This window comes from Podarcis filfolensis, assembly GCF_964270895.1.
Source record: "Podarcis filfolensis genome assembly, chromosome: 7".
Classification (NCBI taxonomy): Eukaryota; Metazoa; Chordata; class Lepidosauria; order Squamata; family Lacertidae; genus Podarcis; species Podarcis filfolensis.
Window position 1 is genome coordinate 77064288 of NC_139603.1, and position 14358 is coordinate 77078645.

General features: G+C 45.6%; 1 protein-coding gene across 4 annotated transcripts in view; it reads left to right on the top strand.

The window, feature by feature from the left end:
- Nucleotides 1-13729, top strand: part of ZHX2 (zinc fingers and homeoboxes 2) — a 50722-nt gene extending 36993 nt beyond the window's left edge. For 3 of the 4 annotated variants that reach the window (XM_083621976.1, XM_083621978.1, XM_083621977.1), the window contains 2 exons: nt 7700-10263; nt 12556-13729. In XM_083621976.1, coding sequence (XP_083478102.1) covers nt 7859-10258 — 2400 coding nt within the window. In that variant the 5' untranslated portion in view covers nt 7700-7858 and the 3' untranslated portion in view covers nt 10259-10263; nt 12556-13729. Of the gene's footprint in view, nt 1-7699; nt 10519-10747 lie in introns of all 4 variants that reach the window. The other variant, XR_014549939.1, reaches the window with a different exon arrangement.
- Nucleotides 13730-14358: the final 629 nt, after the last annotated feature.

Sequence of the window (14358 nt, forward strand, 5' to 3'; positions counted from 1 at the left end):
CAAGAGTTCTGTTGAACATTTAATCCACGGGTGGGCAACCTAAGGCCCAGGGGCCGGATGCGGCCCAATCGCCTTCTCAATCCGGCCCACGGACGATCAGGGAATCAGCGCGTTTTTACATGAGTAGAATGTGTCCTTTTATTTAAAATGCATCTCAATAATAATAATAATAATAATAATTTATTATTTATACCCCGCCCATCTGGCTGGGTTTCCCCAGCCACTCTGGGCGGCTTCCAACAAAACACTAAAATACAATAACCTATTAAACATTAAAAGCTTCCCTAAACAGGGCTTGCCTTCAGATGTCTTCTAAAAGTTTGGTAGTTATTTTTCTCTTTGACATCTGATGGGAGGGCGTTCCACAGGGTGGGTGCCACTACCGAGAAGGCCCTCTGCCTGGTTCCCTGTAACTGGGCTTCTCGTAGTGAGGGAACCGCCAGAAGGCCCTCGGCGCTGGACCTCAGTGTCCGGGCAGAAATAATCTATGGCTTATTTGTGGAGCATAGGAATTAGTTCATATTTTTTTTCAAAATATAGTCCGGCCCCCCACATGGTCTGAGGGACAGTGGACCGGCCCATGGCTGAAAAAGGTTGCCGACCCCTGGTTTAATCTGTAACGGCTCACTTCAGGCATACAGGTCACGCTGCATCTGTCAAGTGACGCATGTCCATCTTTGCTAGCAGGTGGGGCACCTGTGGCCCTACAGACTTTACTGGACTGCTGCTCCCACTATCCCTGACCTTTGGCCAATGCCATCTAAAAGGCCACAGATTCCCCACTCCTGAGTTCACCTTTTCAGTTGTTATTGGTATCCCGTCTGTCTCAGGAGACAATGGGGTCTGCCTCTGAGGTGAAGTCCAGTTGCTGCAATAGCAGCACCAATGTGACCTCCCCAGGGCATAAGCCTGGGCAGTGTAACAGTATGGGGGTCCTGGGCTGCCCAGATGACAACAAAATCCATTTCAGCCTCACTGATATGGTCCAAAGGAAAGCAGAACAAGATGGCGGGCACCAGCTTGGCTGCAGGAGTTGCCGGAAGGAGGTGTACAAGGTGCTATCCAATCACTTTAGGGTTTACTCCTTAGCCTTTTCTTCTCCTGAAGATATCCCACAAGGCAGCAGAGGTTTAGAGTCAAGAGTTCTCCTTCACTAGATGGGCTGCCTTCCCAGGTGGATGAGCCCCATCTGCCCCTCACTTCCCTCCATAGCAGAAAACCACCTTCTTGACTGCTGGACCCACTGTTGGTCTCATCTGTTCAATCCATCAGAGCCTGTCTATTCAGTACCCCACGGAAATACAAAAACTGACAATCTGGGGACATGGCGTATGTAACAGTTTGCTCATTGTTTTCTGGATGCTGTTGACACTGTATGCTTAGGCTGGCGTTTATTGATATATCTTATTTGCATCCCCTTTTCCTCTCGCCCCAAAAACCCCACCTCAAGGTGCCCTGACTGTTATTGTATTCCACTCCATTTCATCATAATAATAAATAATTTCCTTAAGATGCACGTCAGTGGCAGTCCCCATGCATCTTTAGGAAGATGGGAAGCTGTGTTATACTGAGTCATAATGCCATTGGCCTCTGACCCCATTGTTTCTTGAGATGGACAGATGCCAATGACCATTGGCCCGCCTGACAGGCAGCAGCTTTCCCATGTTTCAGGCATCATTTCTCTTCCAGCTCTCATCTGGAGGTGCCCAGGACTGCACCTGGGACTTCCTGAGTGCACAGCAAATGCTGCCATGCCACTGAGCTGCAGCCATTCCCCAATAAAGGAAGCTTTATTTGGGAAAGCCAGGCCTCAATTTAGTTAATTATAAAGAAATATATCATTGGTACTTCTCCAAGTACCTTCTGGGTCATAATTAACTAGTGTGGCTTGCGTAAAAGCCACAGTTCAATATTATTATTATTATTATTATTATTATTATTATTATTATATAAATTTTTATACCACCTTTCATCTGAAGATCACTGGGTAGTTTACAATATAATACTTCTTGCACTACTGCAGGCAGCAGTTTAACCAGCCCTCAGGGGTTTGTTTGTTTTTTGTTTTTTTAATGTACATCATTTTATTACAAAATTGTTTAAAAAGTAATACAATGCAATCGCATGCAAGACAAGGTTGACTACCAATTTTACTACCGTTTTTTTTAACTCTGCTCAAAATCAGGCTGTCACTGAATCCAAAGAACCATTAAATATGCCTGAACATTTGACAATATCAGCTTTTAAAAATCTAACAGTAGTGGCATTCAGCTGCTACTTACATTAGAATACAGGTCTCCCTACAGTCACATTACCTATACACAATTCTGTACAGTTTTTATACTGAAGCTAACAATGAGCTGCACTCGACTTCACATTCTTAGCTAAATCATTGACTTTTGGGTACAAAATCTTTACAGCAGCTTTATAACTTCACTCTTCATCTTCATCTTCCTCCTCATCTTCTTCCTCTTCCTCCTCCTCCTCCTCATCTTCTTCAAGTTCTACTTATTTCGAATGAGGTGGCTTCATCTCCAGGCTCTTTGTTAATGCCCTCCAAAAACAAAAGCCCTGCTTCTCAAAGTCAGGTGGAGCTCAGATCCTCCATTTGTCCTTTTTTCACAAATCGTTATGCCAAGCAGCAGGCGGTGTGTGGTGCCTCATGCTAATAAGCTGGCATCCTTCTTTGCCCCTTTGAAACCTGGGAAGCGCAGCCCTCTCCTGTGGCAAAGGCTCTTTTTCTCCCGATGAAGCTGCCCTTCTCAGGCTTTGATGCCTTGACAGGATGTTTCCACCTCAAAGAGAGAGAGAGCGCACTGATATTCGCTGGCACCCCCTGCAAAGAGCTCTGGGATTAAATGTGGCAGCCACTCCCGAGCTGTAAGGTGGTTTTCTGGAGATTTGCCATACGGCCCCTTTATCCTTGCTGCCAGCACTGACTGGCGCCTTCAGGGCAGCTTGCAAGAGCCACCTTTTTACCATCTTGATATACGTTTGCCCTGATAAGATGTGAACTGCAGTATCCCAAAGCTTGACACCTTGACGATCTGGGCATTGGGACTTCTGTAGGCCTTGCAGGGATATGTTTGTGGTGAGGAGGTCAGAAGCACTAGTTTGGTTGTACATCCACTGACAGATTAGTGATGCTTTGAAATGCACATCTCCGGAGGCCATAAAGACCTTGTGCGCTATTTATCCCTTCCTCTTGCCAGCAGGAGTCCAGCCAGGCCTGAAAGGATGCAGAGAGGGAAATCCCTTTGTTTTGCAGTGCTACTAAGGCAAGTTCCTTGGCAGCTGTAGAGAAACGTATTTGTGTCTCAATGTATGAAGAGGCAGCCTCCAAGATGTTGCTGGGCTCTGCTCCGATCAGCTGTAGGTGGCATGGCCAGTGGTCAGGGTTCTCCATCACGAATGTCTGTTTCCAGGCACTGTGATCATCTGCAAGGGATTCCCACACAGCACGGCTGAGGTTGCCAGGCTTCATGTGACGTTTGCAGACATCTTTGTAGCGCAGAGTTGGCCTGCCAACAGGTTCCTGAAGCCAGCTCCCTTGGGGATTCGGTCGTGGAAATGGATCCTGGGATATCTACAGCTTTATACGTTTCCACAGTGGGACGCGGGTGGAGCTGTGGGTTAAACCACAGAGCCTAGGACTTGCCGATCAGAAGGTCGGCGGTTCGAATCCCCGCGATGGGGTGAGCTCCCGTTGCTCAGTCCCTGCTCCTGCCAACCCAGCAGTTCAAAAACACGTCAAAGTGCAAGTAGATAAATAGGTACCGCTCTAGCAGGAAGGTAAACAGTGTTTCTGTGCACTGCTCTGGTTCGCCAGAAGTGGCTTAGTCATGCTAGCCACATGACCCGGAAGCTGTACACAGGCTCCCTTGGCCAGTAAAGCGAGATGAGTGCTGCAACCCCATGGTCAGTCACAACTGGACCTAATGGTCAGGGGTCCCTTTACCTTTTTATGCATTTCCACAAGAGTCTGACGAACACAGTTCCAGTGAATTGCTTCGCTCATCAGCAGAAAGCCTTTTGGGGATTTCCTCAGGAGCCCTCAGCACAAGAGAGAACTCCGTAGGTGGCCCAATTATTTTGAGCTCTCCGGGCTCCTCCAGGGAGGTAGCAAACATCTTGTTTCTTTAATATGCAAAGTTAATTAATCCAAAACTGCTACTGTGCAGAACTTTTTGACCAATTACAGTTCTCAATACATTTCCACAAAGCTGAAAAAAGCAAGTAAAGAAATCACTGGACCGTCCTTAAAGAATTCTTTCTAGGAGTTGGGGAGTTTTCCTTGAGGACTTGTTCTCTCTTAAGCAGCAATTTCTATCTCACTGATTAGTATGTTGAGGAAAACTACTTAAAACATCATCTGATCATCATCTTTGCTGAATTGGTTTTTGACAGCTATCTTCAAAGTAGTAGCCGACCGTGCTGTGTTGTTAAAACCCTTAACCACCTTGCACAATTGAAATACCGTAAATAAAACCACCTTTCAGCTGTGCTAAACTCCAGTGGACTGTCCTTGGAGACAGCTCACTATAAAAGTGAAGCTCAGCCAGGCAGATACCGTTTGATATGTTTTGGTGGCCTCCTAAGAAAAAAAAATTTTTTAGATCCCTGTGATAAATGCAACTAAAGAATACCACAAGAAGCAAATCGCCTTTTAGATCCAACGCATTAAGCTAAGAGTATGGTTTTATCAGAAAGTGTCAGAATGGTGGTACATTGATTGACTGCTGCTCGACCATCCCTCAGTTACAAATTGGGAGGAGGGTGGGTGTCCAGGGTATGGGAAATGTTGGTTTTACTCATTTATATTTATTTAACAGGCTTTGTATACCAGTTAACCATCAAAACATCTTAGTCAGGGGAGCTTTAAATCAGAAAACTTATGGAGAATGGAAAATGTTTAAGGAATATATAAGATTATATTGTAAAAATAATACCATCTTAGCAGAACTTGAATAATACTTGTGAACAAAAAGGAATGAAACAAATACTTTAGTGGAATGAATGAAAAAGGATCTAAAGTAAAGCTGTGCGACAAAACCATGACAACAGAAACAGTATAATGAGAACGATTGGAAGTTTTATGCAGAAATTTTTATTTCATGGATATGATTTTGTATAAATCTTTGATTATTTTTTTTCTTCATTTTTTTCATTTTTAATTTTTTTCCCCTTTTATGTCTTGATGGTTTCTTTTTCGGTATTTAACTTTTCTATACTTACCTTCGTTGTACGTTTGTATTTTAAAACTAATAAAGATTTACCATGAAAAAACAAAACAACAAAACAAAACATCTTAGCGTTTGATATAAAATATACATTTAAAGTACCAACAAAATCAGATGTTTAAAACAACTTAGCCTACTAACAGAAAGAATTGAAACTAAAACAAGTCACCCTGTTTCATTTTGGAAATCAGCAGATTTAAAAATATGTACTATAAAAGGACATATTTAAAATACCCGTCTGGGTAATAATAATAATAATAATAATAATAATAGTTGTTTATTAATTAAACCCCACCCATCCAACTGGGTTGACCCAGTCACTCTGTGCAGCTTCCAACATAATATAAAAACACAAAAAAGTTTTTATTGTGCAGCAAAAACAGGCAGTATAGTTGCTGCTACACGGAAGGGTCAATGATTACTTGAAGGTACGGAACAAACACTATGTGGCGCTTGTAGAAATTTGTCAGAGTGATGATTATAATATGAGATAACCATGTGTCCAGGCAGACATTTTCAGTAGGGGCAAAGAGTAGAATTCCTTCCCCCCCATAGCTGTGTTTGACTCCTTGCCTCCTTTAAGACAAGCCTGAAATAATTTTCCTTTCCTATTGGTGCTTGGCTGAGATAAGCTGGAGTGGCTGGTATTCTGTGCCATAAATGAGGTCAATGGCTCCAGTGGTGCTTTTATATTGTTTTCTTATCTGCTTGACTTGTCTAGTTAATCGGCTAAATTATGTATAGAGTTTTAACTCTTGTTTTTGTTGTTCTATTGCGGTCCTTTTACTGTAAGCCAGTTTGGCAGGATCTATGATCCAGAAGAGCAGCATATTAAAAACCACTTTAAGTCTATTTACTTAACTAGCGTAAAAAACATTTAACTAAATAAGCTTATTTAACACAGTCTGAGCAAGAGAAGGGAGATACCCCTCTTTTCATTAATTTGATTTGAATATGCTAGCAACCTGTTATGTACTGGGCCAGCAGGGGGATACTGTAGATAGTTTTCACTCGGGTCCACATATGCAAATAAGGAATTGAAAGTGACGTTCAGTGATTGGATAGTTACAGAAAGTTCTTACTGTTGCCTTGTAGTTGAGCTCTATATAAGCAGGCTGGCTGAACCCTTCAGTTCAGTTCTGTTCTGGCCTGTGAATAAACAAGAGCTGTTTGAAGAATCGCTGTGTCATCTGATATGTTCACCCACAACTTAACACAACCGTACATAATGGTAGGAATTTTGTAAGAGAGATAATTTTAAGAATGGTAACAGGTGCAAAGTAGGTTTGCTTAACTTGATTTTAACATGCAAGGAGGTAATTTATTCCTTTCTTACTATGCTTGGGATTGTAGATTGGAGAAGATTTGGGCAGGACTCAGGGCATGCATGGGAAGAGGGGAGAGCAAAGATTCTCATGTGCAAGTTGAAATACTTGTGCTGACACAATGTTTAGTGGGCACTTCACTTGCATTTTTGTGTCCTAAAATGAGAAATGTTTGCAGTAAATAGCCAATGTTTAAGCAGTGAATGGTTGATCCTCTGTAATAAAAGTTTTTAATGACACAGGGTTCGGGGCCGGCTTTCCTTGGGGAAGCGTTTTGAACAAATCACCGTTTCTAGATTGTATCCAAACTAAGAGTATATTTCTTTAGGTTACTGACATCCAGTCCAACAAAATTTTAGCTGGCATATAATCGAGTTAATCCAGTTTATTAAATTTATATGCACTTGCATAGGAACTAAATGTCAGTTTGCATTTATTGGCGCAGAAAGCACTGATCTTTCCTATTCTAATTAATTCAAGAAGGTTCTGGAAGTTTCTGGAGCTTCACTGTGTGAAAGAAACAAGCAGAAGGTTCATGATGTTTGGGTTATTCCTTCAGAGAAGCCAAGTACAGCTGGTTTAAACTGGTTCTCTTTCTGTCACAGTCATTCTGCCTATAAAAGAAGGCCTAGAAGGAGCCTGGGTTTCACTTTCTCTACCTCTGTGGTGTTCTGTACATAGTATGTTTAGTGTTAAGGTTTAGACTTACTTTAAGTTTAAGTTAAGTCTGCTGCAACTGGGTTATGAACCGTGCCAATCATGAATGTATTGGATTTGTGACCATTATGCTCATTTGCCTTCAAGTAGCAGTAAAGCTCTGCTGAATGAAATATTAATTGCCTCTGGTCTATTTTTGGGGAATCCTGCAACATGGTTCAAGTTTTTACTCTGCTACCTATACGTTGGAATCTACTCTGGATCAATATTGAGTAGAATTCCACAACACTAAAAGCAGTCATGGGGGGTGTATTTAAGATGATGTGTTTTATTCTGTATTTTATGCTGTTTTTTGTTGCATCAATTAAGTGTTTTAAATTTGTCGTTAGCCGCCCTGAGCCCGATTTTCTGAACTGGGAAGGGCGGAGTATAAATAACAAATTATTTATTATTAATGGCGCATGTGTTGTCTTGCAGATGCCATGCAGCTCGATTGCTGTGGTGGCCAGAGCTGAAGGCCATGGCTAGAATTCTTTAGGACACACATCTTGGACAACATCACACAATAAGCCATCTCAGAGAGCATCTTGCCTGGGAGAAGAAGCTGCTCTTGCCAAGGACAGTTGCCCAGCTGCCATGGCTAGCAAAAGGAAATCGACCACACCATGTATGGTTCGAGCATCAGAGGCTGAGGAAGCTCTCAAGGACTGTAGTGTGGGAAGGGAAGCAACCGGCACTCCAGAGCTGGATGCGAGCAATGGTTTGGTGGCCGGTAAGGAGAGCTGCGAAAACGACTGTGAGGTGATCGAAGGGAAATCCTCCCCGGCCAACCCGGCCAGGAAACCCCTCGGAGGCTACGAATGTAAGTACTGCCCCTATTCCACGCAGAATCTCAACGAGTTCACGGAGCACATAGACACCCAGCACCCCAACGTCATCCTCAACCCCCTGTACGTGTGCGCCGAGTGCAACTTCACAACCAAAAAGTATGATTCCTTATCCGAACACAACGCCAAACTCCACCCAGGAGAGAACAACTTCAAGCTCAAGTTAATCAAGCTCAACAACCAGACCGTCCTAGAGCAGTCCATTGAGGCAGCGAGCAGCTCAGTTGCCGTGGAAACCCCTGAAATCAAGGTGGTTCCTGTCGGGCCTAGCGGTACAAGCAAGACCACCCCAGCGATTAACGTTGGGAAGCCTAATGTCGAAGGCAGGAAAGTTTCTTTAGAGAACCACCTGGATGGGATCCCTCACCTGATTACGGAGGCCACAGAGCCTATCACATGCATTAACGGAGCAGAGCTCCTCCACGATATCCTGGCCCATGTGATGCCCTCTGTGCAGCTCCCACCGAACATCAGCCTGGTTCCCAAAGTCCCCGTGCCGTTGAACAGTACCAAATACAATTCCGCACTGGACACCAACACAACCATGATCAGCTCCTTCAACAAGTTTCCGTACCCGACGCAGGCGGAGTTGTCGTGGTTGACGGCCGCATCCAAGCACCCCGAGGAACAAATCCGGATTTGGTTTGCCACCCAGCGTCTGAAGCACGGCATCAGCTGGTCTCCGGAAGAGGTGGAGGAGGCAAGGAAGAAGATGTTCAACGGCACTATCCAACCAGCGGCCCAGACCATTGCCGTTCTGCCCGCTCACGTCGCCGCTGCAAAAATGCCGCAGCCGATGATCCAGACGGCTGTGCCTTGCCAGATACTTAGCCAGACCGGCCTGGTTTTGACGCAAGTCTCAAACGGGTCCAATGTTTCCCCCATTGCCCTTGCCATGGCGGCCAACCAAGGGCAGAAACGGAGCATGCAGGCCCAGAAGGCGGTCCCGGAAGTCAAGCGCCCGCACGTCGCCGCCGCGGAGGTCTTGTCCAAACAGATCGCCCCCGCTGCTCCGACTAGCACGACCGCAGTGCCCTTGTCTCCTGCGCTGCTGGCGAATGACCGCAAGAAAACCAAGGAGCAAATAGCAGCCCTGAAGGCGAGTTTTATTGTCAGCCAGTTCCCCGATAACGCAGAAGTGTACAGGTTGATAGAAGTCACGGGCCTCTCCCGAAGCGAGATCAAGAAGTGGTTTAGCGACCACCGATACCGGAGCCAGCGAGGGATTGTCCACATCACGAGCGAGTCGCTAGCCAAGGACCAGGTGGCTCTTGTGGCTGCAAGGCAGGCACGGAACTATAATCCATACCCGGACTTCACTTTCCAGAAGTTCAAAGGAAAATCCAGAGAACAGCTGGCGATCCTTGAAGAAAGCTTTATCAAGAGTTCTTTTCCAACCCAAAACGAGTTGGAAAGGCTCCGGAACGAAGCCTGCATGACTAGTCGAGAGGTTGAGGCCTGGTTCTCCGAGCGCAGAAAGCTCAGGGATAATATGGAACAAGCAGTCTTGGACTCGATGGGGCCGAGCGTAAAGAATAAGGAGGAAGGGGCTTCCAACGGGGCCATCGGTCCGACAGAGCAGTTTGACGTCTCCCAGGCAGCGACCTCTTTGTCCAGGTGCTCGACGGCATTTGCGCCAAGTAGCCAAGAGCAGGCGCACCTGTTGAAGAGCACATTTGCGAGGACGCAGTGGCCGACTCCACAGGAGTATGACGAGTTGGCGGCTCAGACGGGGCTCACGAGGACTGAAATAGTGCGTTGGTTCAAAGAGAACAGGAGCTGCCTACGAACCGGGACGCTAAAATGGCTGGACCAATACCAGCAGCAGTATACCGTCGACGGATATGACGAGGCAAAAGGACCAGCAGCCACCGAGGCGGCGAGTAGCAGTAGCGAGGGGGTTCAGCAACCCAGTAAAGAGCACCAGAAGCCGGAGAAGCAGGACATAGAGGGCATGGAGAAATCTGAATGCAGTGACCGAGGTAGTCAAGGCAATAACGAGAACAAGGGAAATGTGAGTTGGGTGGAAGTCACCATCGACGATGACGATGATGCTTCAGACTGTATGGACAGCTGGGGTCAAGCAGCGCCGGGAAGCAAAGCAGGTTTTGATTCTGAAAGTATACCTGGCGATACCTCTCACACCTAAGACAGGTAATGATGGGGATTGTTTGCTGACCTAACACTGGCCATGGTCCTCCTTGGCTCAGCGTTCTAATTCAAGGGTTGCATCCAGCTATAGCAACTTCCACTTGTGCAGCGGGACTTACTCCTCCTCATCCCCCGCAGTTCCCAAATCTGCTCTGAAGTTTTTGAAGGAACATCAACACACTTGCAGACAGTGGTGTGCAGTCAGTGGACAGGGGAACTAGGCTTGTCCCCAAAATGTTCCTGGTAAATTAGAGTACAGTGGTACCTCAGGTTACATACACTTCAGGTTACAGACTCCACTAACCCAGAAATAGTGCTTCAGGTTAAGAACTTTGCTTCAGGATGAGAACAGAAATTGTGCTCCGGGGGCGCAGCAGCAGTGGGAGACCCCATTAAATAAAGTGGTGCTTCAGGTTAAGAACAGTTTCAGGTTAAGTATAGACCTCCAGAACGAATTAAGTACTTAACCCGAGGTACCACTGTACAGTCATACCTCTTGTTACTTTTGCTTCATGTTACGTTTTTTCAGGTTGCGTCCCGCGGTGACCCGGAAGTACTGGAAAGGGTTACTTCCGGGTTTCGCCACTCGCGTAGACGCACAAAATGACGTCATGCGCAGAAGCAGCGGTTCGCAACCCGCACGTGTGCAAACGCACCGCTGCAGGTTGCGTTCCTTTCATGTTGTGAACAGGCCTCCGGAATGGATCCCGTTCGCAACCAGAGGGTACCACTGGATTAAAGTATTAAAGCCTGGCACCTCCTTCCCAAAGCCTGGGAAGCTTAGGGAGAAGTGATGCTCACGCACGCGACGTCAACACGCCTGGCAAATTTCAAACGCCGCATGTATTTGGCTGTAGATTGGAATCGAGAAAAATACTGACCTGTTTTATATGCTTAGGAGACAGCAGCCTCTGCATGCTTTTCAGATCCACCTTAACTGATTAATCATAATCCAAGGAGTCTCCCAATTATCTGTGTGTATTTTGATTTCATTTATCTGCCCCGGCTTAGTGTCTTTTTAAACACTCCTCATTGCTGAAAACGCAAGCTTAGGCCCTCTAGTGGGAAAAACATACAAACTCTGACATGCTTATTAACATGGTCTCATCATGCTTTCGGGACACCATCCAGCAAAGAATTGGTAATACTTAAAGTCAGTGGGTTTGCTATTGAAAATATTGTATTGTATTGTTCGTAAGCTGGGGTCAGGTACTAAAGATTTCTTTTTGATTGTAGGGTATCTTAACGCAGTTGCCACAGGAACTGCACACAGTGGACCCCTGTAAAGGGCTGCTTTGTACCAGACAGAAATCTGAAAAATTAATTTGGTTAGCTTCAGCATTCTCCTTACTTTTTCCTTTCGTAAAATCGGGAGTTTTCTGTGCCCAGGTGGGCACGGTATGGCTTAATAAGGCAAGCACAGAAAGCAGGGAATGAGATGCGGATCACATGCAATACACCAGGTGTGTTGCGCAGGCCTATCCTTTGGCAAGCATTTGGCATCCAGGTAACTTACTGGGGGCGAGAAGAGATGCTGTCTCTTACAAATACAGTCATACCTCGGGTTACAGAAGCTTCAGGTTGTGCTTTTTCAGGTTACGGACGTGCTGAAACCCAGAAGTACTGGAACGGGTTACTTCTGGGTTTCGGCAGTCGCATATGCGCAGAAGCACTAAATTGTGCTTTGCAGATGTGCCGAATTGCAACCCGTGCATGCACAGACGCGATGCTGCAGGTTGCGAACATGCCTCCCGCACGGATCACATTCGCAACCCGAGCGTCCACTGTACACTCCTCTGCAAGCTTGCTCAGAAATAAGCCTCGCTGAGTCCAACAGGGATTTAATTCCCAGGTAAGTGTGTGTAGGTTTGCAGCCAGGCAGAGCAACCCAGTAAGGGAGAATGAAGATGAGCTGGGGCAACTTCTTTTTACGGAAGCTTTTTATGGGCTGCAGCCCTTGTTTGTTTGTTTTTAAATCCTTACCACTGGTCTTGGCGCTAGGGAAAATTAAGTATGTCACTTCCAGGGCTGACATATTCCCTCCCCTGCAAAAAAATTAAAATAAAATAAAATTATGGGCATGTCTAAATGAATCCAGCTACTCCAAAGCCTTCCCCTACACACACAGCTATATTTGTTTCAATCCAGGTAAGAAGACCCATTGAATTTCATGCACCTGAATTATTGCCCCACAGCCAAAAAGCATAAAGGAGGGTTGTTGCTGGTGTGCAAGCTATGTCCCATTTTGCAAAATAATAACCGTATTCCGTGCACTCGTTTGTTTATCTGTCATAGGCATATCATTCAGCTTTCTAGACCTATCTTTCCACTCTTTGGGAGTACGCCGTCACTGACCCTGGGAGCAAGCAGGATCTTCGGAAGCAGGGAAATCCAACGGGTTTTGCCTCCCGGTTCAAGGCACGTGGGTACAGTTGCGGTGGAGAAAGGACAGTCCTGGGAGCATCACTACAGATCTCACGGTGCCAAATTTCCACCAGGGGGCTTTTCCAACAAGGGCCCTTGTACATAGGTTTTCCCCCGCAGCGTCCAACTTGCTTGCCTCCCATTGTAACTTCCCATTTACAACGTGGAGATGTCTCGCTGCCTTTCCTGGCTGGTGCGTACGCTGTGGATTCTCATTGCCATCTCGAGGTCGCGATTTGGCTTATCGGTTTTCTTGAAAATTAGTTACCGCTGCGTCTACATCCATGACGACTTGGAAACCTTTTTGGCCTCCCGCACATGTTTCTAAAGATGTGTTTCTATTTTCGCAGAGAGAGTTTACCCATCTCAACACATTTTTTACCTGTTCAGTCTAGGGCTAGCTGCTCGTTGTGACTTTCTCAAGAGCCTTTTATTTGCAACTGGCTCCCTTTTGTTCCTCTGCATGCAGGAAAAGCAGCAAAAACATTTGTCTGGGAGAGACAGCCGATCTCTTGAACGCATCCTGCATTTCACCGTTTGCCAAAACATCTGGATTATGGAGCTCCAGAGTTGTTGACAGTACGCCTTTGCTTGTTCAAAGCACTTTTTTCTACTACATGTAGTACAATCCTTTAAAAAAAAAACCAGACTTTACAATGGAGGGCTTAAGCTTCTTAATAACCGAACTTGCTCACAGTTCTTTGTTTGGTGCAAATACAGAGACTTATTTTTGTCAGCCTTAGGTGCTCTAGGGCACAACGTGGTTTCTGGAACCCTCCGCCACTACATCTTTCCTTTGTTTCTAGGTCCTCGGAATGCACTTTTGTTCTCCAAATAACTGCTGAGAGAGGGGACGAACTGTCATATTGGTTACAGGTCAAAATGGTGAAGTTGCTTTGGTTTGGAGAGACGGATCCATTTCCTATCCCAACATACACTGCACAAATCTAATTGCTAGGGAGTTTGAATTAAAACAAAACACTTTTCTAACTTTTTGCTTGTTTGTTGTAACTCAGTAAAACAAAGGCTTTAATGTTTTTGGTAAGCTTTTCCTCTTGTCTCTCTTTCTTTCTTTTAAATGCAACATCTTCCTTACGCTGCTAAGTAGCTTTAAATACAGCATAGCACGCCTGCTCTTGAATGCTGAGTGGCAGCTTAAAGAAAGTTATCCGGGAAGAAGCAAGGCCCACTGTCATTCACAGCCATTATTTTGCCAGCTGGATTCAGAGACACTGAAATTCCACTGCTATCATTCTCTATAGTCAGAGGGAAGAACCTTTTTTCCCCCTCTTGGGCTTACATTGCCTTAGGAAAAAATGGGCAGGGATGGAAAATGCCCACACCCTTAAAATAGACACACACACACTCTTAAGTGCACAAACACCAAGTTTCCAATCGGATGATGAATGAGGAAGGACCAATTTTCACCCTCAGTCTAGCATGCAGGGAGGTCTCAACTTCATCACCCAGAATGCAGCAAGCAGGGTGAAATTTAGGGTGCGGATTGGAGCTTGGACAGGTGATGAGGCCTGGCAGGCCAGAAGTTTCCCAGGCATGTTTTGCATCATGAATGGGAAACCTCAGGCAAAAGGGCCAAATGGAGGCTTCCCCTGCCTGTCTGGCTCTATCTCTGGGTCATGTACTCTCCCCTTGCCCTGCTTTGCACCTTATTGA